General features: G+C 46.0%; 2 protein-coding genes across 4 annotated transcripts in view; one reads left to right on the forward strand and one right to left on the reverse strand.

Moving 5' to 3' along the window:
- Positions 1-21,341, forward strand: part of CPNE1 (copine 1) — a 36,312-nt gene extending 14,971 nt beyond the window's left edge. For all 3 annotated transcript variants that reach the window (XM_016213165.2, XM_016213166.2, XM_016213162.2), the window contains exons 2-16: positions 15,775-15,903; positions 16,002-16,181; positions 16,336-16,410; positions 16,501-16,572; positions 16,721-16,801; positions 16,969-17,058; positions 17,150-17,236; positions 17,381-17,467; positions 17,561-17,620; positions 17,700-17,833; positions 17,936-17,990; positions 18,241-18,292; positions 20,283-20,416; positions 20,570-20,806; positions 21,010-21,341. In XM_016213165.2, the coding sequence (XP_016068651.2) occupies positions 15,775-15,903; positions 16,002-16,181; positions 16,336-16,410; positions 16,501-16,572; positions 16,721-16,801; positions 16,969-17,058; positions 17,150-17,236; positions 17,381-17,467; positions 17,561-17,620; positions 17,700-17,833; positions 17,936-17,990; positions 18,241-18,292; positions 20,283-20,416; positions 20,570-20,806; positions 21,010-21,150 (1,614 nt within the window). In that variant the 3' untranslated portion in view covers positions 21,151-21,341. The remainder of the gene's footprint in view (positions 1-15,774; positions 15,904-16,001; positions 16,182-16,335; positions 16,411-16,500; positions 16,573-16,720; positions 16,802-16,968; positions 17,059-17,149; positions 17,237-17,380; positions 17,468-17,560; positions 17,621-17,699; positions 17,834-17,935; positions 17,991-18,240; positions 18,293-20,282; positions 20,417-20,569; positions 20,807-21,009) is intronic.
- Positions 21,342-22,359: 1,018 nt separating this feature from the next.
- On the reverse strand, positions 22,360-27,940 carry SPAG4 (sperm associated antigen 4). The gene is made up of 12 exons (XM_087818765.1): positions 27,631-27,940; positions 27,081-27,185; positions 26,745-26,811; positions 26,494-26,555; positions 26,224-26,267; positions 25,946-25,968; positions 25,718-25,826; positions 25,389-25,464; positions 25,102-25,217; positions 24,604-24,771; positions 24,005-24,094; positions 22,360-23,905 (listed from the first exon to the last, which is right to left on the reverse strand). The coding sequence occupies exons 1-12, from the start codon at positions 27,938-27,940 to the stop codon at positions 23,756-23,758; spliced, it is 1,320 nt and encodes a 439-aa protein (XP_087674891.1). The 3' UTR covers positions 22,360-23,755.
- Positions 27,941-27,943: the final 3 nt, after the last annotated feature.

The raw sequence follows: 27,943 nt of genomic DNA on the forward strand, positions 1-27,943 counted from the left end.
GTCTTAAGGGGACTATACATTGTCTTTTTAAACTGATTACTTTAGGAAATGGGAAAAGACATCTTCAGAATACATTGTCAAGTGCACTGTCCTCTAAAGCTTTGTTTTTCTTTTGTTTGTTTTTTGCAGTAGTGTGTTTGAGGTGGGGAAGAGGAGAGAGGAATCAGAAATACTGCAGCTTTCTGACGTTGGTACTCTGGTTTTGTCCCTTCCACATTTATTCAACGTCTGAAAAAGAGGGGGTGCAAATGAAAAGTTCTCGTAAACTACAGAGTCATTTAAAGAAAACAAATCTGGAGCTGCAAGAGATTCGTGGGCTATTCCCTTTAACTTAGGCTCCTGAGAAGTAAGGCTTGTAGCTTTATCGTGAGAGAATTTTAGCCTGTGTTTGAGTTTGAATACCCAGATTGTATTAGAGGGTTTGGACTAGGCAATTCTGGATAGTTGCTGAGCTGTTTTAAAATTACGAAGGTTCGACTAAGCATTTGAAAAATCACAGAGTGAAATCAGCTGCTTGCAGAGATCCAGATGGCCTTGACCATCTTAAAAGCGTGAACTGTGCTAGTAAGTCCTTACTCAGGAGAGACCGCTCGCCTCTATCACTCATTGCCCATTTTTCAACATTTTGCAGCAGGAAATAGTTTATCAATTGTGTTCATCGCCACCATTTTCCATATTTCCCAAAAGTAGAGTTGTTATGGGATATGGTTCGATGAAAGCTTACTGTTATCCTTTTTGATTAAAAAATTGTTTGATTTCAGTGTCATCTTTTTTAACATAAAAGCTGGTCAATTGACTTAATTGTAAAATGTTCTGGGAAGAGTACTCTGGTGGTGGCGCAGTGCTCTGATGCTGTAGTGACCTTTCGGGGAAAGCCCTTCTGTTCAGCAGCATAAGCAAGTTCAGCTTTACTGGTGCCTGCTCATGTAAAGGTTAATTCTTTGCTGCTGTTGGACTTATTCTTGGGGCCCTGAGCTGCTTTGTGCCAGAGCATCCTAACCATCCTAGAACTGGCTGCTTTCTGGATCTACATAACTAGCCACAAGCAACTTAAGTGGCACTGCTTTTCTTCATATTGCTCTACAACTAAAGAGTTCAGATGGCAAAAAGCCACCCAATGCTGCAAGCATTACAGCCTGAAGGACAGAAGGGCAGCACCCTAAAAATCTGGGGGTAGGAAAAAGTGCTGGGGAAAATCTCGAACTGTATTCCTTGAATTTTGTCAAGAGGCCCAGGGACAACCCCCCCTCCCGTGAAAATTGTTGACAGGTCATAGAGACTAAACACCAGTTGTAGAGAATTGGTTAAGTGGTACAGCAGAGCATTGGAGTTACCTCCTCAGCTGTTCTGGACATCTGGACTCTGCCTTTAGAAACAATAGTTTCAAGTCACTTTTCCTGATCAGTAACTGAGGATTGCTATTTCATGTTGAGAGGAGGAGGAGGTGACTCTTTGGGGAAAATAGAGCCATGACCAGCAGAAAACATATTCAATATAAACAGAGTCAAAGATGTTGAATAAGCATAATACATCCCAGGAGTGAGCTATCATGTATTAAAACAGGCTGCCCCTTAGTGGTTCATTCCCTCTCAATTCTAATGCTGCCGGTTTTCCCCTTTTATCTGCTTATGTAGGAAGCCTGCTGGTAACCAGGACTATGACTTTTAGACCGAAGCCCCCTCACTGCTCTCTGTAGCACTAGCTTCCTAACTGGGGTGAGGGAGGCATGAGTTCACACACGCTCCTGATTAGTAAGATTTGTCACTTAGGCATTTGTGCTATGTATCAAGTGGAGCAACCACATTGTGCAACCACAAGCCACTTGTTAGTCTTCACAGATAGGAAAAACTTAAATCCAGCTACTTAAGGGGTCTTAACTGGTGCTGTTGCCGATTTTCTCATTTTCCTTTTCCACTTGGAAGTGAGTGAATGCCACTATACTCCCCCACACATTGGGTTGCAGTACAGAGGATCATGTCCTTTATACATAACTCCCTTCTGTGGTGTGGATCTATGGGACCAACAGGGTCTCTGCTATGGATCTAGCTAAAGTGCTGGGAAAATTAATGCATCTCTTCCTACTGAAGTAGATACTGCCAATTACCTTTGCTTCTATGACCATTGAAATAACAGGTTGGAATTGGAAACATCTATTGCCTCCAAGCTTTTGAGACAATTTCACATGGATATACAGCTCAACCATAGCTGTAAGCCTTGCTAAGTTTTTTGAGCAGTGTACACCTAGTGCTTAGACACTGGTGGAAAAAGAAGCAAAATAAGATGCCTGTTTTTAAAGACTTAAATTACACAAATGTGTGGTGGTACTTGTGCATGTATGAGATACACTTATGTCCCACAGGAATTGTATAAAGGGTTTCCTGGCCAATTGCTAAATGGTCAGAAACGTGTAAAGGGAGACTTATTTGTAACCTGAGGAAAGGCGTGATGTCTAACCAAGGTTCTTGGGGAGGGAATATGTTAATTTAGTAAGAGGAAGTGATTAGTAGTGTGAGGAAACATAGTGGCACTCTCTAAAATGGTGCTTGTCCTGGAAGCTTTTAAAGTCCCATATAATATAGCATAGGCTGAGGTTCCCACAGCCTGAGTGGTTGGTAGGATAAGCAGGCAGGAAAGGGTTGGTGCTAGGGGTGTCCTGGCCTACCTGAGGGATAGAACCTTTAATCTCTGTAATAACCTTTCGACTAGCTGACAAAAATAACTTTTTATAAGTGTTCTAAGACATTGAGAAATACTCCAGAATTAAGTAAATTCCCCCATCAATTTACTACTATGCATTGTTGACTACCAGAAGTTCATTCCTCTCTAACTTTTGGGTCAGTTTGGTACAGTTTTTAGCTTTTCTGTATGAAACGTCAGTCTTGTGGTCCTTTTCTAGCACTGTCCAACAGAATTTTCTCCAGTGGATGTCCTTATACGCACTAATATGGTAATTAGTGGCCATGGTAGCTACTATTAAATTTAAATCACCACATGTAGCTAGTGCCTACTGTATTGAACAGCAACAGAAAATTTTCTGTCTGGTCTTTGGAGTTTTCAGTTAGGTAGCACTGTCCAATAGGAATGAGTCACTTGATGTCGAATTTTTCAAGTAGTCAGCCACATTAAAAATGTCAAAAGAGCTCTGGCTGGTGTTGCTCAGTTGATTGAGCGTCGTACTGTGCACCAACAGGTTTCTGGTTCAATTCCCAGCTAGGGCACATGCGCAGTTGCAGCTTGATCCCCGGCAGGGGGTGTGAAGGAAGCAGCTGATTGAGGTTTTGCTCTCATTGATGTTTCCCTCTCCTCTTCCTCCTTCTCTTTAAAAACCAATAAATATCTTTTTTAAAATGTCAGACAAGTGAAATTAACTTTAATATATTTAATTCAGTAGATCTGAAGTGTTACCTTTTCAACATATAAAATTATTGAGATAGCATATACTTTTTTGTACTAAATTTTTCAAAATACAACATGTATTTAATACTACATAGTGGTTTGAACTAAGCATATTTCAAGTGCTCAGTAGTCACACGTGGCTAGGAGATATCCTAGCACACATTTATATTTAAAAAGTTATTCCTTGTCATTTATTTCCGTTGCCTCTTTCAGCCCTTGTTTTACTTCTGAGATTTGAGGTTTGTTGATTCCTCCTAGAATGTTTCCCTTTCCTGCTGTGTTTGCAGTGTTTTTGGAGAACTTGTCTCAGTTACCTTTTTCATGGGCCACACTGGAGGTTAACTAGGTGACCTATAGTTTTATATTATGAAGTTATTAATCCTGCACCAGAAGCAGCAGGGCTAGAATCTCCACCACCTCACACCCCATCCACAATGGAAAGTGAGAAAATAAGTGTCAATAATGTAGTTTCCTATTGTCAGAATACTCCCTTTTTTATTTGTCAGCTTCCCTAACATACATATCTGAAGAGCAACCCATCTTAAGATCTTCCAAGTATCCCAAGTGAATTTATTCCAGTGAAGAGGGCTGGCATGAACAGTAGGTAGGTTTATTTTCCAGGGACTCTGGTCTGCTGCTTTTGTTCATTCACTGAGCTTCTGTGCCATAGGTCACAGTGCACACTGGAGATGCACAAGTTCTCATTGATGCCCTTGCCCTTACCCTGGAGATGGATGCTTGGGAAGGTGGTCTAATAGTTATCGTAGACACTGCAGGCAACAGAGAGGCAGGGGTCTCATTAAAAGAAGGTAGATTAAAAATATGTAGATCCCAGCAGGGCAGAATGGGGCAGAATTGGCTGTCCAGTGGATGTTCTTTGAAATTTTGGGTATAAATCACATTTCCCTGAGGTGAATACTACTTTATTTGCAGTATTGGTGCTTTTTAAAGTTTATTCCTTTGATAAAGTCATCTAAATTGGAGTCCAGCAATTTCTCCATTCCTGCCCTGGTAGTCAAATAGGGAGAAAGTGTGGTGGATGCAGTATTTTTCATCTAACTATGCAAGGCTAGTTAGTATAGGTCATTGGAAGAGGCCACATGAGCCTCACTGCTCTTTAGTGGCCAGGTGGACTTTAGAATGGACCAGATTGCAAGGTGTGAGCTGTTGCTAAAATGGGTGGATATGGAAATCACATTCTCCTGGAATCCAGCTGTGGTTCATCAATTACTGTGTGTCCAGGACTAGTCATTTCCTTTGGCCTCAGTGTTCTATAGAATGGGATTTAAGCTAGATAATCTTATTAAGTTTTAAGCTTCTGTGATTCTGTGAACCTAGCCATTCTATTTCTCTATGGAAATCCAGTGAAAAAAATTTTTTTTAATTTGTCTTTATTGTTGAAAGCATTTACAGATTTCCCCTTTTCCCCTCCATTGACCCCACCCCTGAAATCTAGTGAATTTGAACCTTACTTAAACTAGAGAGAGGCCACCGGAACTCAAATTTTTTGGTCTTGCTACTTTCTCTACTGCTTTTTCTGAGTGTGTTGGCTGTCTTACACTGCAGATGGAGAATTTCATTAGAGAGAAAAGGGGGAAGGACCTTCATTTCCTCTTTTGGGGAAAGAGGGTCTTCGTTTCTTCAGTTAGGTCCTCTGGAGCAGGTAGACTAGAGACATTCCTCCTGGGTGTCCCATGAACCAACATGTAGATCATGATACCACAAAAGGATCCATTTATAAGCACCCAAAGTGTAGCAGTTAGCATACATTGGGCACTTACTGTGTCAGACAGGGGCACTTTTCATAGTTGGCCTCATTTAATTCTCTCAACAACCCTGTAAAGTTAGCATTATTATTATCCCCACTTTACAGACAGGGAAATCCAGGCACAGAGTGGCAAAATAACTTGCCAAAGATCTCGATAGTAAGGTGTGAACACAGATCATTCACTTGTAGGTTTCCTACATTCCTCTAGAGGAGGGGTGGGGAACCTTTTTTCTGCCAAGGGCCAGGATATTTATAACATCATTCCCGGGCCATACAAAATTATCAACTTAAAAATTATCTGTGAAAACTCCTAGATTTATTGAATTTTGAGTCCCTCCTGCATCTGCTTTGGCAGGGCCAGACCTAATGATTTCGTTGTCGTACACTGCAGACTAGAGCTTCTCCACCCCTGTTCTAGAGGCTGAGCCCCTCCTTCAGTTGTTCCCTGCCTCTCCCTGACTTTTGTGGGAAGATGTGGGAGGCCACTGGTAGCACTTTTCTGTCTTGGATCTTGAACCTGCTGGGGAAGGGACTCCAGCATTGCTCTAGTGCTCCAATGTTTATTTTGAAGTAGGCTGGTGGTAGCTTTGTGTTAGTACATTCAGAGTTATAGGCAGAGAGAAACTCCCACTCCAATACAGTTCTGTCTTACTTGAAACCCAAGTGTTCCTCCTCAGTTTGCTTCCTTCCTCATGTCCAATTCTCTACTCAAGCTAGGTTCTCTTTGAAGAGTTGGACACAGGTTGGATTTGTTCAACTTTGGGTTAAGTGTTGTGGGGACTTTGGAGTTGGATCAGTGGTTTCCAAACTTTTTGACCATCAGAGAATATAACAGGATGGAAAACCCTGTGACAGTTTATCATTTTTCCACTTTTCACTTTTTGTATGAACGTGCATATTTTAAGCTTTATAGTATTGCCAAATACTATGTGGCAGCTGGACTTCTTAGCATTAAATGGATCTAAACCAAATTAATGCTTAAAATTTTTGTTTATAAACACAGTTTTTAAAAATTTATCTTTATTGTTGAGTGTTACAGATGTCCCCCTTTTATTTCCCCCATTGACCTCCTATAGACACAATTTTAGTAGCCATCAGTCATACGTATAAATAATGTTATTTTATAGTAAGGATTTGCATATTTGGTTCAGTTTGTGACTTATGAGAACTGTCGGTTTGTGACCTATAAGGGCTACTAATTTAAACCTGGGGAATCCCTAAGTTATAGAGGGCGAAGCAGGAGGGAAAAAGTTTGTCTGCCTTCTCCATGTCCTCTGAGGAGCGGAGAAGGAAAGGAAGAATAGTGGTGGCGGGCGTAGTTCCTCTTCTTAGTCTTATGGGAAAAGAGGACAGTAAAACCTCGATATAACAGGCAAGGGGGTGTTCATTAAAGCCAAAAGTTCGTTATATAATAATGTAGGTTTTTTGAATGCATATGTTAAAAAATTGGCAAATTAGTTTACCTATTTTTACTTATAGACACATTCGTGTAATTAAAATTATGTATGAAAAGTTTACACAGAAAATTTTCTATATATGGATTATATAACTTTAAATTTATACTGAATAGGTATAGTAAATGGGTGCACTCACCAGTCACCAAGAGTAAACAAATGCACATACTGGGGCTTGGTTAGTGCACTTCGGAACATCACTGGCAGGAGTTAAAACTGCTGCAGAAAGTTACACCACACAACAACAGAGCCAATTACCGCACGCGATGCGGTGCTATCACATGCTAATCATTTGCTGAATATTGTTTTTGAGTGGTGACTCTTGGATTTAAATATGTATAGTTGTAGATATGTAATATTTATGTCAGTGAAATGACTACAGTGTTTTTTCCAACCTATGGCCTATTCACTAAAGTTTATTAAACATAACTGAATTAATAACAAGATAATCTGTTTAATTATAAGACAGTCTTGGTTAAAAGCATTTTAAAATTAACAGGGTGTTAACTTTCACATACGACATGGACTGGAAATTTTGCCCGTTAAATTGAGGTTCACAAAATCAAGGGTTTACTGTGTTCCATGGGTGCTGTTCTGCTCATTGTGAACCTATGGAGAATTTCCTGATTGGCTTTCAAGACCTGATCCAGCATCTGAGCTGCGCCAGCCTGGCAAGGTAGGCAACAGGAGTGTGAGCATGGCTTTGGTTTGTTGAAGGAGCATTCCTGCCACCCAGACATTTGTGCTTTCTCCTTCCTCCTCGAAGTCTGGAAATGGGATTGAAGGCTGGTGCATCTTTCCTTGTTAGGCTTTTGGGAATAGAACAGGGCAGTGTGACTCCTGAGCATAAAATACTGATGAGTTTCAACTCAAGTGGCACTGAATTGGATCCAACTGCACCCAGGAAAAAAGATCTATTCTTGGATTTATGAAGAACAGAGTTAGAATCTCCCAACGCTGGAGAGTATGAAGGGCAAATTACTCCCTATTGGCAGAGTGGGATTCCCTATCAACAGTGGTATGCTGGTAAACAGGCTAGCTGGGGGGAGAAAAACCCAGATTTTTATCATTTGTCTAGTTTCTGTGGTTTAAAACTTACCTAGCCCATCTGCTTACAAAATTTCTTAATACTTAACAGTTGTCTCTTGAAAACCATACATGCCTACATTAACACACTGCTGCAAGCCTCCCTTACGGATTTTGAATTCCCATTATGTGCACAGGTTTGTGCTATGTGACAAAGGAAATGCTGAAGCAGCATCTGAAGTTTATTTTGTTAACAGGGAACTGGAAACATTGACAGAATACAATTGTCGCATGGGTTGAGTATAGTAGTCCAGAGTGAGATGTCGAGTACTGGTGAGATCATGAAAAGGAGAGCATGTGAGAGCTAGGCTTGAAGGATAATAATTGCTGACACTGGTGATAATAGTACCAGACTCTGTACTAAGCATCTTGTGTACATTATTTATATAAACCTTCGGAAATAGATAATATTGCCCACTTTACACCTGAGGATCTTGAGGCTTAGGTATTTTGCTCAAGTTACATAGGTAAGACATCATTCTCGTAGGTGTGTGGTAGTATCTCATTGTGGCCAGGAAGGAGTGAGGCCAGTATTTGGAGTCTGGTCACTTTATTGCAGAACCCATAACCCTTGCCCACTATATCAGATTGCTATTGAATATAAGAAGAATGGTTCTTTCAGGAGAGAAGAAGGGTATAGCCACAGTCCCAAGTTCTAGACTAGCTGGGAGTCAGAACATTTGAGTTCTAGTGCTTATTTTCCTTAACCATGTACGTGACCTTAGCCAAATCACATCTTCCTTAAATTAAAGGACTTGGATTAGATGGTCACTCAGTTCCTTTATTTCTGACATTTTGGGAATTTGAAGTTATAAAAATGAGAATGAGCCCCGCCAGGTGGCTCAGTTGGTTGGAGCATCATCCTATACTACAAAAAGGTTGTAGGTTTATTTCCTGGCCAGGGCACATACCTAGGTTGCGGGTTCCATCCCCCATTTGGGGTGCATAAAGGAGGCAACCGATCGGTGTTTCTCTGTCGCAGTGATGTTTCTCTTCCCCCAACCCTCTCTCCCTTCCTCTCTAAAATCAATAAACAGATCTTCAGTTGAGGATTTAAAATTTTTTTTTTTTTTTTGCCCTAGGCAGTGTGCACTGGCTTAGTTGGTTGAGCGTCATCCCATACACTGAGGTTGCCAGTTCAATTCCTGGTCAGGGCCCATGGCGGGGTTTTGGGCTCGATCCCCTGTAGGGGGCATGCAGGAGGCAACTGATAGATGTTTCACTCGCTCTCATGGATGTTTCTTTTCCCCTCTAAAATCAATAAAAACATTTAAAAATTTTTGGTTTTTAAGTGAGAATGAGTATGGATTTAAGGAATAGTGGGGGGAAGTGCCCTATCATGGTATGGGGCTTGGAAAGCATTAAGGTTGGTGATGGGGGTAAGCATAGGAAAGCAACCTATAAGGGGGAGTAGAAAGCAATGAGACTCCAAGTGGTAGACAGCAAAGGCAGAAAAGGTTGGTGCTATGTACTTAGATGTTTCCATTTGCAGTTCTTGACTAGCATAAAATGGAAAGGGGAGAGTTGGGGACACACAGATAACAAGCTAGTCTTTTGTGCTGGGTTTTCCTAGAAAGTTCACTTCTCCCTTGATGGCTTCAACAGCAGGCCAGGGCTAGTTTGGGATATTTCTGAGGATCCTTGGATTATCACCCCTTTCCTAGCATTCAGCAGTTACTTATAAAGCACCTGCTCTGTGCAAATGGGAACAACAAGATCTGGTCCCTCCTGTTGAATTTATAGTCTAATAGGGGAAATCGATAATAAGCAAGTAAATAATTGACACACTGATAGGTTTATGAGAACTTGGGTTTTGTTGGGTTGGAGTCAGGGAAGGTCTCTGACTTCAATACAGAGAACTGATCAGAGGGGACAGTGGAAATTGGGAGACCAGTTAGGAGACATACTTATCCAAGCAAGTTATCCTGGTTCAGAAGACTTGGTGAGTATTAGCCAGACCTCTAACAAAAAAAAAAAAAATTTCTACAACTTCTCTTTTATTGATTCACTTAAGTGTGATATTTAATATGGTTTTGTAAAATTCCAGTTCTATAAAGGAGGCTGAAAGTCCTTTGAGAGTAATTATACTAGGGCTAGATGAAAGGAAGCAAGTCTGGTTTAAAGTATGTAGTTGTTGAAGAGATACAGGACAGAAGAGTGACAATGAACTAGGAGTTTTAATTATAGAAAATTTCCAAACAGAAGTAGGCTCAGAGGTGGATTGTAAAAGAGATAAACAGGATTTGGGAGAGATTAATAATCCCATGTATTAGGTAGTTTAAAGGGACAATGACTTAAAGGATAGAAAACGGCACGTTATAACCCTGGCCGGTATGGCTCGGTTGGGCGTCGAGGGTTGCACTTAAGGGTTGCCAGTTTGATTCCTGGGCACATGCTGGTGTTGCAGACTCCATCCCCAGTGGGAGGCTGCCAATTGATGTCTCGCTGTCACGTTGTTTTTCTCCCCCCCTTCCTCTCTGAAAATCGATAAAAACATTTTAAAAAAGAGAAAACTTGACATTAATTATAGAGTTGCTAATTCCAATGAGAGAGCAAAGGAGGCAGATCTCTGAAAAAACAAAACTGGTTGTACAGGTAGCTCTAATCTCTCAGAATGGAATACAGCCTCATATGCTACTAAGGCCCACATGGGCCCACAGCATTCTGGTTGTGGTTGTAGTCTGGTTGGAGAAGAAATTGAAAAAGGGTAGAATAAGACCTGCTGTGGAGAAAGTAGTGGGAATGGTAACAGAAAAGACTTTGTGCTCTGGTCCATCAGAAATTGAGGCCAATACAGGAAAAAAACTCCTGGTCCACTGCCTGTGTTTGGCCCGGACCAAAAGCCTCTCTCTCTGGGATCTTTGAGAAAAGTCATGGAGTGAGGGAAGAGGCAGCAGCTCCAGTTGTTGCCTGTAATCTCACCACCACAGATAATTACTGCTAATGATTTTGTAGTTCACTACAAAACTCTATCAGGGATAAACCTGTAAGTCCTCCATTTAAATGTTCTCCCAACATTTTATTATAAAAATTTTGAACATACAGAGAAGTTGAAAAACTTTGAACATACAGTGACTATCCATATATCCATTGTAGGTTCTACAATGTAAATTTTCCCTATATTTGTTTTACCACATATCTATCCATTTAACAAACCATTTTATTTTTTGGTGCATTTCTAAGAAGTTGCAACCATCAGCTTACCTCACCCATAAACATTTCAACACGCCTTAACTTGAGTTTAGTATTTGTCTATGTTTTTTGGGGGGTGGGGGTGGTAAATTTTACATATAATAAGATGTATAATCCTTAAGTGTACCATTAGATAAAAATGACAAGTGCATCCTGGCCAGTGTACTCAGTTGGTTGGAGCATTGTCCCATACACCGAAAGGCTGTAGGTTCATACTCTGGTATGGTTGGGGCACTTAAAGGATTCATTGGATCCATGTTTCTATCCCTTCCCCTCACTCTAAAAAAAAAAAAAACCACCAAAAAACAAGTGCACCTGTGACTCACATTCCTATCAAGATAAAGAACTTTTCCATTCCCCCTAGAGTTCTCTCCTGCCTTTTCTCAGTTAATACTTGCCCCTCTGTGGGACAAGGGAAGAACAACCAGTATTCCGAATTTTTTCACCACTGATTAGTTCTCCCTGTTCTGAAACTTCCTAAGTATAACCTATATATTTATACTTCAAATACATGTTGCAGATATTGATAGTTTCTTTTTGTTGCAGAGTGGTTTTCTATTACCTATATAAACATTACGGTTTATCCATTCTCATGTTGACGGATACCTGAGCTGTTTCAAATTTTGGGCTATTACAAATAAAGCTGCTATGAACATTCTTGTACAAATTCTTTTGTGGCCATAATGTTTTCGCTTCTTTTGGGTAAAAATCTAGGAGTGGAATTGCTTTGGACTAGGTGTATGTTTGGTTTTATAATAAGCTGCCAGACTGTTTCCAAAGTGGTATATTTAATGGTTTCACTAACAACAAATGAGAGTTCCATGTCCCTTGCCACCATTTGGCGTTCTTGGTGTTTTTACTTTTAGCCATTGTAGTGGGTGTGCAATAGTATCTAATTGTGGTTTTAATTTGCATTTCCCTGATGACTAAGTGCTGTTGATCACTTCTTTCTTTGCTTATTTCCAATTCATATATTTTCCTTTAAGAAGTGTCTGATATTTTTTGCCTATTTTTAAATTAATTGTCATTTAATGTCGAGTTCCAGAAGTCTTGCATTTAAAATTTTTAAGCCCAGATGTACAAGATCATGATAGGGAAGATTTACTGCTGGACATTCGTTTAAATGTAAAAAGCCTGAAGGCTTGAGTTGAGCAAAAGCACATTTATCATTTATTTAGCAAAAGGTTATTAATACCAAATATGTACTGAGCACTAGTATTAAAGATACAGAAATAATACCCAGCCCTCATTCCAAGGAGCCCATACATTACAAGGGTAGATGGACAAAAGTAAAAAATTTTGATGTAGTGGTTTCAACGATACTTTTTAAAAATATATATTTAAAACATTTACTGAGTACCCACTATAAGGTAGGTACTATTGTAGGTACTAGAGAATAGAGACAGATAAACCAGACATGGTCCCTACTCTAATATAAAGCTTAGTTTCTGGAGTATATATGAGGGAAGATAGCACAGAGGCCATGAGGTTGATATGGTGTGTATGTGGGTCAGAAATGAAACCTGGCTGGACATATTTGTGTGACAAGATGATTAGTTAGGCAAGGGTCAGGTCTTGCAGGGCCTTGTAGACCATAGTAAGAACTTTGGATTTTATTTTGAGGTTTAGGAAGCCATTGCAGCTTTAAGCAGAGAATTAGAGAAATGGTATGGTCTGGTTTCTGTTTGGCTAATAAACACAGAGGAGGCAGGAGGGGGGAGGGAGGGAGAGGGAGGGGGGAGGGAGGGAGGAAAAGAGAGAAGGAAGGAAGGAAGGAAGGAAGGAAGGAAGGAAGGAAGGAAGGAAGGAAGGAAGGAAGGAAGGAAGGAAGGAAGGAAGGAAGGAAGGAAGGAGAGAAAGAAAGAAAGGGGAGAAAGAAAGAAGAAAGAGAGAAAGAAAGGAGAGAAAGAGAAAGAAGAAAGAGAGAAAGAAGAAAGAGAAGAAGGGAGGGAGGGAGGGAGGGAAGGAGGGAGATATCGATAGATGACAGATAGATGATAGATAGACAGACAGACAGACAGACTGACTGATAGATAGATATTGCAGAAAGACTAATGAGGAAACCATTGCAGCCATCCAGAGGAGAGAATAAATAAATCCTACCTGGAGAAGGCCTCATAAAGGAATAAAGTTTTGGCAGAACCTTGGATGACAAAGCATTTGCTAGGCAGAAAAGTCAGAGGTATCAGCATGTATGTGTGTTTGAAGAACCAGAAATATCTTTGGATGACTGGATGGGTGGTGGAATGGCAGAAGATGGAGCAGGTTGGGAAGGGCTTTGAAGGTTAAATTAGGTATGTAGAGTCACCACATTATACAACTACTGAATTCTATGTGGATGTGTCCTCCGGTTGTGCCACAGGTGGCTCTGCTAGGGATTTTGGCTCTGAATCTAAGGGCTATAGACAGCTTCTAGTTAAGATAGAGGCTCAGGAAGCTGGCATCAAGGATGACTGGGTGAGGCAGTGCTGAGGAGGAGAAATCAGGGAGGAGGCAAGAGACAAGGAAGCCTGAAGTTAGGCAGGGGTTGTTGCTCTGGAGGTAGAGGCTTTAAGCTTAGAATCAGTAGTCAAGAGGACTTCAGGTATGGATTGAGGGAAAATGCTAATGAGGCCCTTTAAAAAATACAAAATAAGCAGTGTAAAATCTTGAAACAGTACAGAAATGTATAGAGTCTGTAGAAGTCTTAGCTTCTTTCTACTCCTGAGGCGTACATAAAAGTTGCATTTATTTGGTGTCTCTTCCATTTTTCCTAGTGTGTGTATTTTTTATTTATTGATTTCAGAGAGAGAAAGGCAGAGGGAGAGAGAGATAGAAATATCAATAATGAGAAAGGATAATAAATTGGCTGCCTCTTGCACACCCCATGCTGGGGATTGAGCCTGCAACCTGCGCATGTGCCCTGACCAGGAATCGAACCTCGATTTCCTGGATCCTAGGTCGATGCTCAACCACTGAGCCATGCAGGCCAAGCTGGTATTTATTTTATGTATGTATTCAATTCTATTGTATATATACACAATTGAAGTTTACAATGGAATCACTCTTCTTACCGTTTTTTGCAACTTTGTTTTTTTCTGTAGTACCAATATTATAGTTCTGCCTTAGTAATTTGTACCTGCTACTCAGAATCTATTGTTTGAATGTACCATAATTTAGTCACTACCCAATTGATAGACCTTTAAGCTGTCTCAGGTTTTTCACTGTTCTCAGCAATAGTGAAATGAGCAATCTTCTTCATTTGTCTCTGTACTGTGCAAATACTACCTCAGAGAACAAGTGAGGTGAGAAGCAGGAGTCAGGTCGTGACTTGGGGAAGTTAGGTTCTCCTCCCTTAGGAGTATGTGTTCTGCTCTGGATCTGCCCTTGGGGAACCTTCATAGGGATCATCAGGCTGGTCAAGTCTACAAGCCACATTCTAGGGGCACTATTCAAAAGAACTGGGGCTGTTTCTCCAGATTTTAGCAGGGGATTTCACTGCTTCCAGGTATCAAATGGATTCTCAGAGTGAGATGGAATAAGGCTTTCTTGTAGAATTTTAGACTGGGGAAGAAATGGGACTAATGTGTAGAAGTGAGAATTCAACAGACTTGGCTTGGTTTGGGTAGGACTTTATGAAGAAGGACTTTTCTGATTAATGGATTTTAAGAGGTGGATTTTCCATCATTGGATGCATTCAAACAGAGGCTGAGGTGCTGTGGAGGGGCAGTATGTGAAGCAAGTTGACCTCTAAGAATTATTCCGACTTTGATTGATGGCATTCTAGATGGAGACCATGAAGTACCAAGATGGGAACAGAATTAACTGTGCTGGGTCGGGGGAAGGATTGACTGAGGGTCAGTTTAGGGGAGGCTGAGGCTGGAGGCATCCTGGGGTATGGTGCTGGGGAACCTGGAATGCTGAATTAATGCCGAGTGGGAGATCTGACCTTATTTGCACTCCTGGTGGTCTGCAGGTGTATGGGTCAGGGAGAACACAGGGATAGTGAGGGGTCTGAGGATAATTGTTATGGTGACTGTAGGAGGAGGGGTTACATGAGAATCATGGTGGTACATGCAAGAAGATAATGTTTCCAGAAAAGGAAATGGATGAGTTGGAGAAGTTTGGTGGTATTTGATTGTCGTTTAGAGATGGCTGGGCTGGGAGTTGAGGCTGGAGGTGGTCTTTAGGATTTCATTCAATAAATATTTATTGTCTAGGTGTTTGGGATAGAGCAATGAACAGAAGAGACAAATACCCTTCCTTCATGGAGTTTACATTCTGGTGGGGAAGACAAATTATATAAATGTATATATAGGTATTAGAGAGTGATAAATACTAAAGAGTAAATACAACAAAGGGGTATGTGATGTGCCAGTGGTAGTAGGTTTAAAATTTTAATGTGTCTAGGAAAAAAAGCCTTTTCCTTCATAAGAAGATGATTTGGAATAAAAACCTAGAGGGATGAGGGAACAGCAAGCCATGTGGATATGAGGGAAGAACATTCCACACTTTGGGGTAGAAACGAGCTTCTTTGAGGAATGGCAAGCAGACCTGTGTGGCCAGAATGTAGTAAGCAAGATAATAAGGTGTTAGGAAATCAGGTTAGAAAAATAGATCTTTCAAGACCTTGTAGGCTGTGGTAGAGTTAGATTTTTTCTAAGCAGTGGGAAATCATTAGAGGGTTTAGGCAGAGGTGTGACATGACCCAACTTACGTTTTAACAGGACTCCCTGGTTGCTGTATTGAGAATGGCTTGTTGGTGTGAGGATGTCATGGGGGTGGACACAGGCTCATCCCTGCCTGGGTAAAGGCTTCTTGCCTTCTCAAGCTGGAACACATAGTCAGGGAAGGGTGGAGAAGCACCCTCAGTGCTTGACTTAGGTTCTTTTTCCCTAGATGGCCCACTGCGTGACCTTGGTTCAGCTGTCCATTTCCTGTGACCACCTCATTGACAAGGACATCGGCTCCAAGTCTGACCCACTCTGCGTCCTTTTACAGGATGTGGGAGGGGGCAGCTGGGCTGAGGTGAGAAGGACAATGAGGGTTAGGGTTGTGGAGGGAAACTAGGATTATTTTGGGGTGGAGGATGTGTGACTGTGATGTTTATTGGCCCCTGCCCACAGCTTGGACGGACTGAGCGAGTACGGAACTGCTCGAGCCCCGAGTTCTCCAAAACTCTGCAGCTTGAGTACCACTTTGAAACAGTCCAGAAGCTCCGGTTTGGCATCTATGACATAGACAACAACACACCTGAGCTGGGGGATGATGACTTCCTAGGAGGGGCTGAGTGTTCCCTAGGACAGGTACGCAGGGCCAGGGACTAGAGTCCTTCAGACACAGGTTTGGTAAGAGCCCTGTCAGACAACCCAGCCTGCTTGGAACTTGGAGACTGGGGGTCAAGCAGGACCTAACCCTGCCTGAGATCTTGACCACCGCCTCCTCCTTACTGTGCCCCAGATTGTGTCCAGCCAGATACTAACTCTACCCTTGATGCTGAAGCCTGGAAAACCTGCTGGGCAGGGGACCATCACGGTAAGAAAGAACTCTGTAAGGGTGGGGTCAGGGATTTTAAATTAATGAAGAATTCATGAGGTGATACAGTCTCCTGCCTCCCTTACCTAGGTCTCAGCTCAGGAGTTGAAGGATAGCCGTGTAGTAACCATGGAGGTGGAGGCCAGAAACCTAGATAAGAAGGTGTGTGTGGAAGGAGGTCCTGTGGGTTCTCTCCTACCCCAAGATTATGGGGACTGGAATGGTGTGATGGGGGCCAAGGTGGGACAGAGGTCTGGCATAGTGGTTGTTTCTCCCTGAATCTTATAACAGGTCTCTGTGGCATTGACAGGACTTCCTGGGGAAATCTGATCCATTCTTGGAGTTCTTCCGCCAGGGTGATGGGAAATGGCACCTGACATACAGATCTGAGGTGTGAAAACCCTGGGATTGGGTGGGGTGGGGTAGGAGAGAATCTCCTGGGGCTTATGACTACCAAGGTTTAGAACACAAGAAGAGACTACGTTTGGGTAGAGAAAGGATGGCAGCTCACCCCACACCAGCCCAGTGCTCACTGGAGGTCTTGCCCTTTACCTTCAGGTAATCAAGAACAACCTGAACCCTACGTGGAAGCGCTTCTCTGTTCCTCTTCAGCATTTCTGTGGGGGAGACCCCAGCACACCTATCCAGGTGAGGAGCTTGCCTCCTGAGTGGACTGAATGGGTGCAGAGAGGCTGGGGAGGGATTTATTCTCATCTGCCACCTGCCTCCCCTCCCCCAGGTGCGATGCTCAGATTATGACAGTGATGGCTCACATGATCTCATTGGTACCTTCCACACAAGCTTGGCCCACCTGCAAGCAGCCCCGGTGAGTGCTGGTCCTGCTCAGGGGTGTTGAGGTGGGCCTAGAGAGGGCTATAGCCCCAGAGAGAAGAGGAGGGCAGGGCAGCTCCACTCCAGTTTTGGCTGATGTTCTCGGAGTTTCCTACCCTAATTTTTCTTTCTTCACCAGGCTGAGTTTGAATGCATCCACCCTGAAAAACAGCAGAAAAAGAAGAGCTACAAGAACTCTGGAACTGTCCGTGTCAAGATTTGCCAGGTGAGACAATAGCCGATGTGAACCAGGCTCTGACCCTTGAACTCCATGGCCCCAACCCCTTTACCTCAGCCATGACCCTGGTTTCATCTGCAGGTAGAAACAGAGTATTCATTCCTGGACTATGTGATGGGAGGCTGTCAAATCAACTTTACTGTAAGTTGTTTTACCAGGAGCCAGAGAACAGATCTGGGGCACAAGGTGGCCTTCAGCTCCCTTTCTCCTATCCTCCTAGGTGGGTGTGGACTTCACAGGCTCCAATGGAGATCCCTCCTCACCTGACTCCCTGCACTACCTGAGCCCAACAGGGGTCAACGAGTACCTGACAGCACTGTGGAGCGTGGGCAACGTGGTTCAGGACTATGACTCGTGAGTAACTTCTCTTGCTCATCCTCAGTCCCTGCAGATGCTTTAGCCTCTGGGCTCACAGTTCCCTCACTGCCTCTTCCCCAATTCCCTGTCCTCCTACAGGGACAAGATGTTCCCAGCATTTGGATTTGGGGCCCAGGTACCCCCTGACTGGCAGGTGAGCACTCTCTTCCCTATTGTACTTGTGTTTTCAGTTTCAGTGTCCTGATTTTGGGGGATGCAGTGAACTTGCTGCCTGACACTCAGTTTTATGGGGAGATGCATGGTTGCATCCCTACAGGCATGTGTATAGGAAGTGCTCAGGACTAAATAGCTCCTGTTTGATGCTTGGTACATACCATCATGTCCTTTTTCTGAGTGTAAAGGTGGTCATGGGGGAAGAGCCTTATTTTCATTCTTGTCCTCAGGTCTCCCATGAATTTGCTTTGAACTTCAATCCCAGTAACCCCTACTGTGCAGGTAAGTGCCCTATCCTCCAGCATAAGGCAGATCTGTTCACACCTAGAGGGCCAAGCCATTGCTGGCAAGGGAGAGTGACTCCATTGTCCAAAAGAATGGATTTTAGGGCTAGGCCTCTGGAGTCAAACCTTCATCCTGCTGCTTACTAACCATGTGACTTGGGGCCAGTTGCTTAGCTTCTGTGTGCCGTAGGATTACAATATTGTAGGATGTGTGTGTGTGTGTGTGTGTGTGTGTATTTAATATATCTTTATTAATTTCAAAGAGAAGAAGGGAGAGGGGGAGAGAGAGAGAAACATCAATGATGAGTCATTGATTGGCTGCCTCTTGCACGCTTCCTGCTGGGTATTGAGCCCAAAACCCTGGCATGTGCCCTGACCTGGAATCGAACCTTGATCTCCTGGATCCTAGGTCAATGCTCAACCACTGAGCCATGCCCAGCTTGGCAAGGATATTGAATATTTAAGGAGAGGATGGGCATAAAGCTTGAAGCAGTAAGCCTGGCATATATGAAGTGCGCTCTAAAAAAATAGTAGCTATTATATTATCATTATCTTTGCCTAGAAGCTCACAGGTACTTTTTTGGGCATCAACTCTTCAGGGCGCTTTATGCCCTGAACTCTTTTGTCTAGAGAGGGCCAAACCTTGTGGCTCCCTAGCTAGCCTTCATGGGCAAAAAGCCAAAGTGGAAAACTTGACCTGACCTAATCTGGCCTGGGTTTTTTATCTTGACATTAGTTCAGACTCAGAAAGTTAGAAGAATAGTTATAGGAGGGTTCACGTCATTGGAGCTCAGGGTTCAGGGCCTGGGTTAAAGGGGCTGTTGTTTACCTTTACTCAGATTCCCCAAACATGAACATTTCACCACATTTCTTTGTTATTCTTTCACTCAAGTTCTCTCTCTCTCCCTACACACTCACACACACACATTCTTTTTCCCCCTGAAATGTTTGAGAATGGCAGTAAATTGGCCCTACCAACTTTGGGCCCATCATCATGCACAAGGCCCTTTATCCCTAAATACTTCAGTGTGTGTTTCTTAAAATCAAAGACACTCTTACATAATAACCACAGTACAATTCTCAAAGTCAGAAAATTAACTTCAATACAATATTATTATCCAATCTATAGAATTTATTCAAACTTTGCCAATTGTCCTGTGGTTGTTGTTTTTTCAATTGTCCAGTCTTTACAGCAAAAGAAAATCTTAGATCACATGTTGCATTCAGTTGTTTTATCTTCCAAAGTTCATGTCTTTAATGATACTGACATTGTTTAAGATTACAGGCCAGATAAATTGTGGAATGCCCCTCAGTTTGGGTTTACCCCATGATTAGATTCAGATTATACATTTTTGTTGGGAATACCACTTGTTTCTCGGTGCACCACAGCAGGGGGCATATGGTGTCGATTTATCCTATTACCAGTCAGGTTAACTTTGATCACTCGGTTAAGGTAGAGTCTACCAGGTTTCTCCTCTATGCAAGTACTGTTTTTCTCCTTGTAGTGAATAACTTTTTATACAAATATCTAATTACTCATCTTTTACCCCCTCGAGTTTTAGCATTCATTGATGATCCTTGCCTGAATCAATTCTCTCTGATTATCAAATGATTTTGTAATTCTTCCTTCTACATTTATTAAGGAAGAGCTTGCCCTTTCTTTAATATCTCTATGGGTTCTTATTTTATTAAATAGATTGTAATTCATTATCTTATGAAGTGAGTTATAGTCTGATGCTCAACTGCTTTGGATTTTTCAGGGTATTTCCCTAATTTGGGTTTTAATTCAAACTGTGATTTAGGGCAAGTGTCCCTCCTGTCTTTGACCTTAATTTCCTCATCTGTAGGATAAAGTTAAGTACCCTGGGTTACTGGGGTGATTGAATGAAGTGCACCCAGGTTCCCAAATCTCACCCAGGATGGGGAGATGTCAGGACCAGCTCAGCTGAGTGGCTCAGTATTTTATAGTGTTTTCTGCCCTTCTCTAGGTATCCAGGGTATTGTGGATGCCTACCGTCAGGCCCTGCCCCAAGTTCGCCTCTATGGCCCCACCAATTTTGCTCCCATCATCAACCATGTGGCCAGGTTTGCAGCCCAGGCTGCACATCAAAGGACTGCTTCGGTGAGGGTTGTGGGAGGTAGTGGTGGTAGTGGGATGGTCTCAGTCAATGGCTCCCTTGAGGGCTATGTAACAAGGGACTTCATGTTAGTGTGGGAATATGTGGCTGGGATGTTTAAAAAATCTGACTCAGTATATGAATTGACTTGTCCCCAGCAATACTTTGTGCTGTTGCTGCTGACTGATGGTGCTGTGACTGATGTGGAGGCCACACGTGAGGCTGTAGTTCGTGCCTCTCACCTGCCCATGTCAGTGATCATTGTCGGAGTGGGTGGTGCTGACTTCGAGGCCATGGAGCAGCTGGATGCTGATGGTGGACCCCTGCGCACACGTTCTGGGGAGGGAGCTGCCCGTGACATAGTGCAGTTTGTGCCCTACCGCCGCTTTCAGAATGTGAGTGGGGGCAAGGTTGGGGCCAAACCAGATCTGAGAGTTTACCCTTCTACCTTTCCCTGATGTGAGTGGAGATACTCACCCTTTCATCTAAGTCTGGGGCAGCGTTGGGTTTTCGGTTTTATATCCTTTCTTGGGTATAATATGTAGGGCTTGGAAGCTGTTACAGGCTCTCACTGACCTTGCCTCTCTTCTCTGGGCAGGCCCCTCGGGAAGCATTGGCGCAGACTGTGCTTGCAGAAGTACCTGTGCAACTGGTCTCCTACTTCAAGACCCAAGGTTGGGCCCCATGCAAGCCACTTCCACTCCCACCCAAGGGCCCTGCACAGGCCCCTCAGGCCTAAATTGTCTCGGATAGGTTGTGGCTGGTCCTCAGCCCAAGGTCCGTATGGACCAGCACCCACCCCTGCACACGCTTCCCAGGGCTAGCACTTTATATTTTATACTTTTATACTTGCTCCTGCTATTGCTGCTCTTGATCCCACCTTCTTGCCCCTGGAGCCCCTCATTCAATAAAGATCAGTGATGACCACTGTTTTGTCACCACTTGGTGTGTTTTTGGGTGGGAATCTGCTGTTAGCCATGTTTACTTCTCTCTGAGCCTATTTGTTGACCTTAGAGGTTGTTGAGTGAAGAATGCCTCTGACATAATAGCCCCACTCAAAGAAATTAGGTATTCCTGGCTAGATATCTAGACACACTGACTCTATTTTTGAAAACACAAAGATTGAATGTAAACTAAACACCCAGCCTGCCCTGCTTCAAAGCAGAACTGAGCTGAGAATGCAAGACAAGGTGGAGAATGTTAGGGGAGGGATGAGCTTTAAGATGGAGAAAAGGCTATGCTAGATGTAGTGGGGAGGGAGCAGTGGTGGTTCTAGTCTAAAAACAGGCTACAAGGCTGAATTTATTTTTTAATCCTTACCCAAGGAATTTTTTCCATTGCTTTTCTGAGAGAATGGAAGTGAGAGAAACATTGATGTGAGAATCAATTGGTTGCCTCCCACACCAGCCCCAACGGGGGCTGGGGATCAAGCCCGCAACCTAGGTATGTGCCCTTGACTAGAATCGAACCCAAGAGCCTTCAGTCTGAGGCCTATGCTCTAACCACTGAGCAAACCCAGCTGGGGCAAGCCTGATTTTTTTTTTAAAATATATCTTTATTGATTTCAAAGAGGAGGGAGAGAGAGAGAGAGAAACATCAATGAGAGAGAGTCATTGATCAGCTGCCTCCTGCACACACCCTAACTGGGGCTCAAGTCCGCAACTCAGGAATGTGCCCTGACCAGGAATCGAACCTCGATCTCCTGGATCCTAGGTCGATGCTCAGCCACTGAGCCACACCCGGGTGAACATGATGAATATTCTTAAAAGTATTTTCATGACCCTGGCTGGTGTGGTTTAATTGGTTGAGCATCGTCCTGTGCACCAAGAGATTGCCGGTTCTAGCCCTGGTCAGGGCACATGCTCAGGTTGCTGGTTTGGTTCCTGATTATGGTGTGTATGGGAGGCAACTGATCAATGTTTCCCTCTCATATTAATGTTTTTCTTCCTCTCCCTTCCTCTCTAAAAAACAGCAAAAAAATTTTAAAAGTATTTTCCTTGATTACATCTAGGTATCCTTTGGATCCATAAAGATGGAATTGCAGTAAAGAGTATACAAGTGTGTGTTTTTTTTTAATGTATCTTTATTGATTTCAGAGAGAAGGGAGAGGGAGAGAGAAAGTTGAAACATCAATGATGAGAGAGTCATTGATCGGCTGCGTCCTGCACATCCCCTGCTGGGGATCGAGCCCACAACCGGGGCATGTGCACTGACCGGAAATCAAACATCGATCTCCTGGATCCTAAGTCAATGCCCAACTACTGAGCCACACCCGGCTGGGCAAGAGTATACAAGTTTTTTAAGGCTTTTGGTTCCTGTTGTAAAACTGCCCTGAAAAAAAGCTGTGTTAGATTTCATATTTCTAACCTTAGGCTTTGAGACCACTTGAGAAAATCCTTCTCCTTTGTCTTCAGATTACAAAATAGCCCCCAAATTTCACAGGTGGATACGTGCTCCATTCCCACACATACTCAGCATTCCACTTCCTAGAGGGTTACCACTGGTAATAGTGTGTATATTCTTCCAAAACATGAACACACTGGGAAGGATCTTATCAGCCAAAATGTTGCCTGTGTCTTTGCTCATACTGGTCACCCTTTTCTCCTCTGCCCAGGTAGAACTCATTAATCCTTTGATGATTGTCTCCTCCATCTTTTATTCCTCTAGTTTTTTTGGTGAAGAATGCCTGGATCAGTAAATTAATTGCCCTGTTTTCTGGAGCATCCTCTCTTTCCTATCAGGCCCTTGAGGGCAGAGACTGGTGAACACGTGACCATCTGTACTGTGCCTAGCACAGAGTTGGGCACTGAGGTCTCAGTGAAGCCAACCTGAATAGGGGCTACCAGGCCTGCATAAACTCTCAGATGCTTCCTAGAGGTTCTCAAGTCTCAGTTTTTGAGTTTTTACCTGAGGAAAGAGGCTTTCCCAGAGGCTGGGAGAGGTAATTGAGGTTCATATGCATGGCTTCAGGCTGACTGGCAGTTAAAAGAGTGGCCTCTGGAGGAAGATGGGTTTGGGTCCCGCTGTGATGCTGTTCTTCACTAGCTATGTGACCTTGAGCAAGTTTCCTGACCTGAGTGGTTTCCCCCTGTGGTTGTGAAGATTAGTTAGGTAATGTGTATAAAGTCCACAGTACCATCTCTTTTACATGGAAACACTCCATAAACATGAGCTGCTACTACTATATTGATCTGGACTTCTCCAAGAAAAGAGAGGATGCATTGGGAGATAGACCCCCTACCATATTTATATACCAAAGGCAACCAGAGCCCCCAACAGACCCTCCAGCACTGATCCAGCTTCTTTCAGCACAGACCTCCACTCTATTTTAACAATCGGCATGTTTAATTGGGCCCTCCTGTGGCACTGTCCCCTGCTGCCTCCAAGGTTCTCATGCCATGGGCTCGAACTCGATACAAGCATGTGTAATGGGGGTGGCCCCAGTTGCTTAGAATCTGTATCTTCACCTTAGGAAAGGCAGTTGGGGGGTCATTCTGGGGAGACAAATGTATCATGCCAAGGGCTGTCTTCCTCCCCAATCTTCCCTCCCTATCCCACTCCCTTAGCACCATCATCCCCAGAGAAAAACACACCTGTAGGTGGAAAGTCTGAATCTCAGATTTCTCCACGTTGAACGTGAATTTCCCCAAGAAAACTTCCGTCTCATCATCAACCTGGAGGCCCTGGTAGGTGAAGAGTGAATGAAGGAACAGTGAGGCACAGGTGGAGGGGAAAGGAAGCAACAGTTGAGGACCTACTATGTATGTGTTCAGTAGCTGTGTGCATGCTCTCATTTATGTTGTGGTGTTAGGAGAGCATAGTAGGGAATATGGGCTCACAGAAACCAGGCTGCAAATTTTAGTCTGGCGGATTGTTAGCTGTGTGACCTTGGGCAATTAAGGTCCCCTTTCTGAGCATTACTTTCCTCTTCTCTGTAGGGGACTTAATGGGTTGTGTGAATGCAAGGAGATAATCCATGGAAAGTACTCAGCACAGAGTTAGTGCTGAATAAACCATAACTAGTATCTGGATATGGTTATAATTATTTATAACCTATGGCAGCCCTGACAGGCAAATGGTGGTATCTCCATTTTATAGATGCGCAAGCGAAGACTCAGCGGCACCAGTTTTCATGAGTGGCTGGTGATTTCTAAGCAAAATCCCCCACCTCCTTGGCATCAGTCCCACTCACATAGACGGCGAAATCGCGGGGGGCACTGCTGGCTCCGCTGGTGTGCGCCACACTGGGAGGTGGATGCTGCAGGGTGATGTCGCTCAGCTGCACGCTACCCGGCAGCCGGATCACCACCTGGCCCTGGTCGCCCTCAAAAGCCCAGCAATTCCCAGGGAACACATCTGGCTGCAAGCGGACAGTCGATCAGAACCCGCGGAACAGGCGACTTTGCCCTTGTCCAGCCTGAGCATGGGTTCACTTTGGCAGCGCCCTCAGACCTCCACCTCCAGCACGGGCCGCTTAGCCAGATCCCTCCCGAGGCCCGTTTCCCTGGCTAGCTCTTGCCAGGTTTCTCCAGCAAAAGGAGGTGCGGCCCAGCCGGCCCCTCCTCGGCCCGGATCTCCCCGCTTAGGCCCCGCCCGCAGCTCCCGCAGCTCGGCTCCACCTCCAGAGAGCGGTCGGGTTGTTTCCCCAGCGCCGCCCGGGTCCGCTCCCGGCTCCAGGTTCCAGGCTCACCTCTAGGATAACCGTGGGTGGCCGCGCGTAGTTCCAGAAGCTGAATCGATTCCAGAAGTAGGCGCTGTTTGCGTCCTCGTAGTCCCGGGATGTCTTCTCTAGGTCGATGGAGGCTCCTGAGCAGGGGAGAAGCAACCATTCAGAGACCCCCAGGCCTGATGGGCCGCTGGGCCGGTCGGTCTGAGGTTGGGCTCCTGGGGTCGGTCATGGGTACGGGTCTGCCTGCGTCAGCGTCTGCGGCTCTTTCTGTGTCTGTGTCTCAGTCTCTCTGGGTCTCTGGGCCTTACCCACAGAGCTCAGCGCATAGTCGGGTTTCCGCACAAAGTCCTCATTCAGCCTCTGGAATACGAGTTTGGCCACTCTCTGAAAAGAGGGAGGACGGGGCTTGCGGGCTGGTTTTAAAGGGCAGCATACTTGTCTGGTATGGACTTTGTGGCCCGGAAAGAAATCACCAAGTTGGGGCTCTGGGACAGGGCTTTAAGGTTCAGGACCCAGGGAGTGGGGCTTAGAAAGGGGTTTCCAGGGGCAGGGACCGTGCAGCAGGCGGAGCTCCTGGACATCCCTGGGCACCGGCTGTGAGCGCAGGGTTCCTGAGCGCAGGGTGCACAGGGCTCACCTCGCTGTTGGCGGCGCGAACCCTAGACACCTCCTTGTGAAGTTTGTCCAGCTCGGCCTGGAGATGCTGCAGCTGCTGCCCCTGGGCACGCACGCGCTCGTGGTACTCGCTGCAGGCAGGGGGTTGGCACAGTGTGGTTGGCTCCCAGTCCCCGGGCACTTCCCGTAAGCCCCGCCACAGGAGCGCCTTTGAGTCCCCCAATTCCACACCCCAGGTGCCGTCTTTCACCTTATAGTCAGCATCTCAGGTTCCTATTGGAGGGACAAAGTACAGCATTGCTCAGCCCCCCCCCCCCCCTTCAGTCTGGCTAGACTCAACAGGCCTTCCTTTTGAGGACTGCCGCCCTCCCCTGACCTCCCAGGGTACCTCGGAGACCCCTGGGCACCCCTGGGCACCACCTCATAAATCTACTTATATCCAGCCCTTCCAGCACTGCCCCCTCCTCCCAGCAGCCAGTTTCAGAGCCTGCCACCCACCCACCCCGGGACGCAGTCTCCCAGACTCACACTCTCCAAAGGAGGCACCAGGTACAGGAGCCCCCACCAGAGTGCTGGAGAAAGAGAGGGGTGGTCTCAGGGGAAGGGAGAGGAAGAGGGCCTCTCTGGCATGAAGGACAGTGAAGGAGAAGAGGCTTGAGGGCTTTTAGTCTGAGGGCACGGCAGGGCTCTGATGGGACTGTGGAGGGCGAAAGGGGCAGAGGGACGCGGGAGAAAGTGCTCCTGGTTTGGCTCTGAGGCCCGCAGGGCTGGGCCCGCGTAATTCACCACCCGCCTCACCTGTCAGAAAGACGCTCAGCAGCGACACGGCCGTGAGCAGGAAGCGGACGGAACAGACTTCCCTGGAGAACAGGAGGGAGGCTGAGGCCCCGGGGCCCCAGCGAACCCCACAGCCCCCACCCCAGGCTCCTGCACGCAGCAGCTCCTGTGAGCAGGACTCGACCCGACCTGAGTGCGCTGGAGCATCAGCCGGGCCGGCCCTGCTCCCCGCCCCCCAGGAGCAGCCCCGGGCCCGCTCTCTTCCCTCTGACCTGTACGCACTGACCAGCACGTCTCCCAGCAGGGACGGCAGCACGCTCAGCACCTGAAGAAGCAGGCCTGGGAAGCGGGGGGGGCTCAGAGCCGGGGGCGGGCCCGGAGGGGCGTGGAGGCGGGACGTGGAGGGGCGTAGGGGCGTGGAGGGACGTGGAGGCGGGGCGGGAGCAGCTGGCAGAGTGTGGGTTTAGGTTCAAGAAGAGGGCCAGGCCCCGAGGAGGGCCGCAGACTCAGGCCCGAGCCAGGGATGAGAGCGGAGAGCGGGTTCGGGACGAGAACTGGAGTTCGGGGAGGGCGGCTGGGCTAGGGGTCCGGGCGGGCCTGGCACGTACTCAGGAAGCCCGTGACCGCTCGCGGGGACTGCACCTCCTGCCTCAGGTCCAGGGTGGAGAGAAGGTTGAACTGCTCCTCAGAGACAACGGGGGAGCCAGCCGGTTCTGCGGGGGCCCAAGGGCTCCATTGGGGCCTTGCGCGCCGCAGGCCCACTCTTCCCCCGAAACTCGACGCGGGTTTCCCAGCCCCAAGCCGCGCGGCCTCTCACAGGGGCCCCGCAGCCTCCCCAGCCCAGGCCCCTCAGGGGTGCTCCCTCTAGCGGTGGGTCCCACCCCCAAACGGAAGCTCCGCCCCCAGCCTCAGGTCGTGGGCTGGCCCGAATCCCGGGCCGCCACGCAGGCTCACAGAGGCCCGCCTCCTCCGCGTGGCCCAGGCACAGGGTTTTCTCCGCCCCTCCAGGGTCCCGCACGGCGCCCCGCCGAGCACCTCCGGGCCTCCCCTCTAGGCCCCGCCCCTTAGGCCCCAGGGTGAGCTCTCTCCAGGCTCCGTGCCCCGCCCCTTGTGCCCCGCCCCCTCCCTCGGCTTACCCGGGTTCGACCCCGCCCGCACCCGAGGCCCCGCCCCTCACGGTTGCCGCGCCTTCGGCGGTCGGCCCCTTGTGGCTCCGCTGCGCCGGCTTCTGCCGAGGGCTTCCGGCCCTGGTGGCTCCTCCGGGCGCTCCTGCGCTCAAGGCGGGCTCACCGCAGCTCGGGCCCTGGGCTCTTCTGCCGTCGGGCTCCCCGGGCCCCGGCCCAGCGGACCGATGGCCGCTGCTGTCCCCCGAGGTGGTGCTCACTGAGCTGTTGCTGTTGTCGCTATAGAAGTTGGGCGTGTGCTTGTGCGGGGACGCGGCCGAGCCCGGGCGGGGGCTCCGCCGCATCCT

Source organism: Miniopterus natalensis, chromosome 7 (assembly GCF_054644295.1).
Source record: "Miniopterus natalensis isolate mMinNat1 chromosome 7, mMinNat1.hap1, whole genome shotgun sequence".
In the NCBI taxonomy this organism is placed as follows: domain Eukaryota; kingdom Metazoa; phylum Chordata; class Mammalia; order Chiroptera; family Miniopteridae; genus Miniopterus; species Miniopterus natalensis.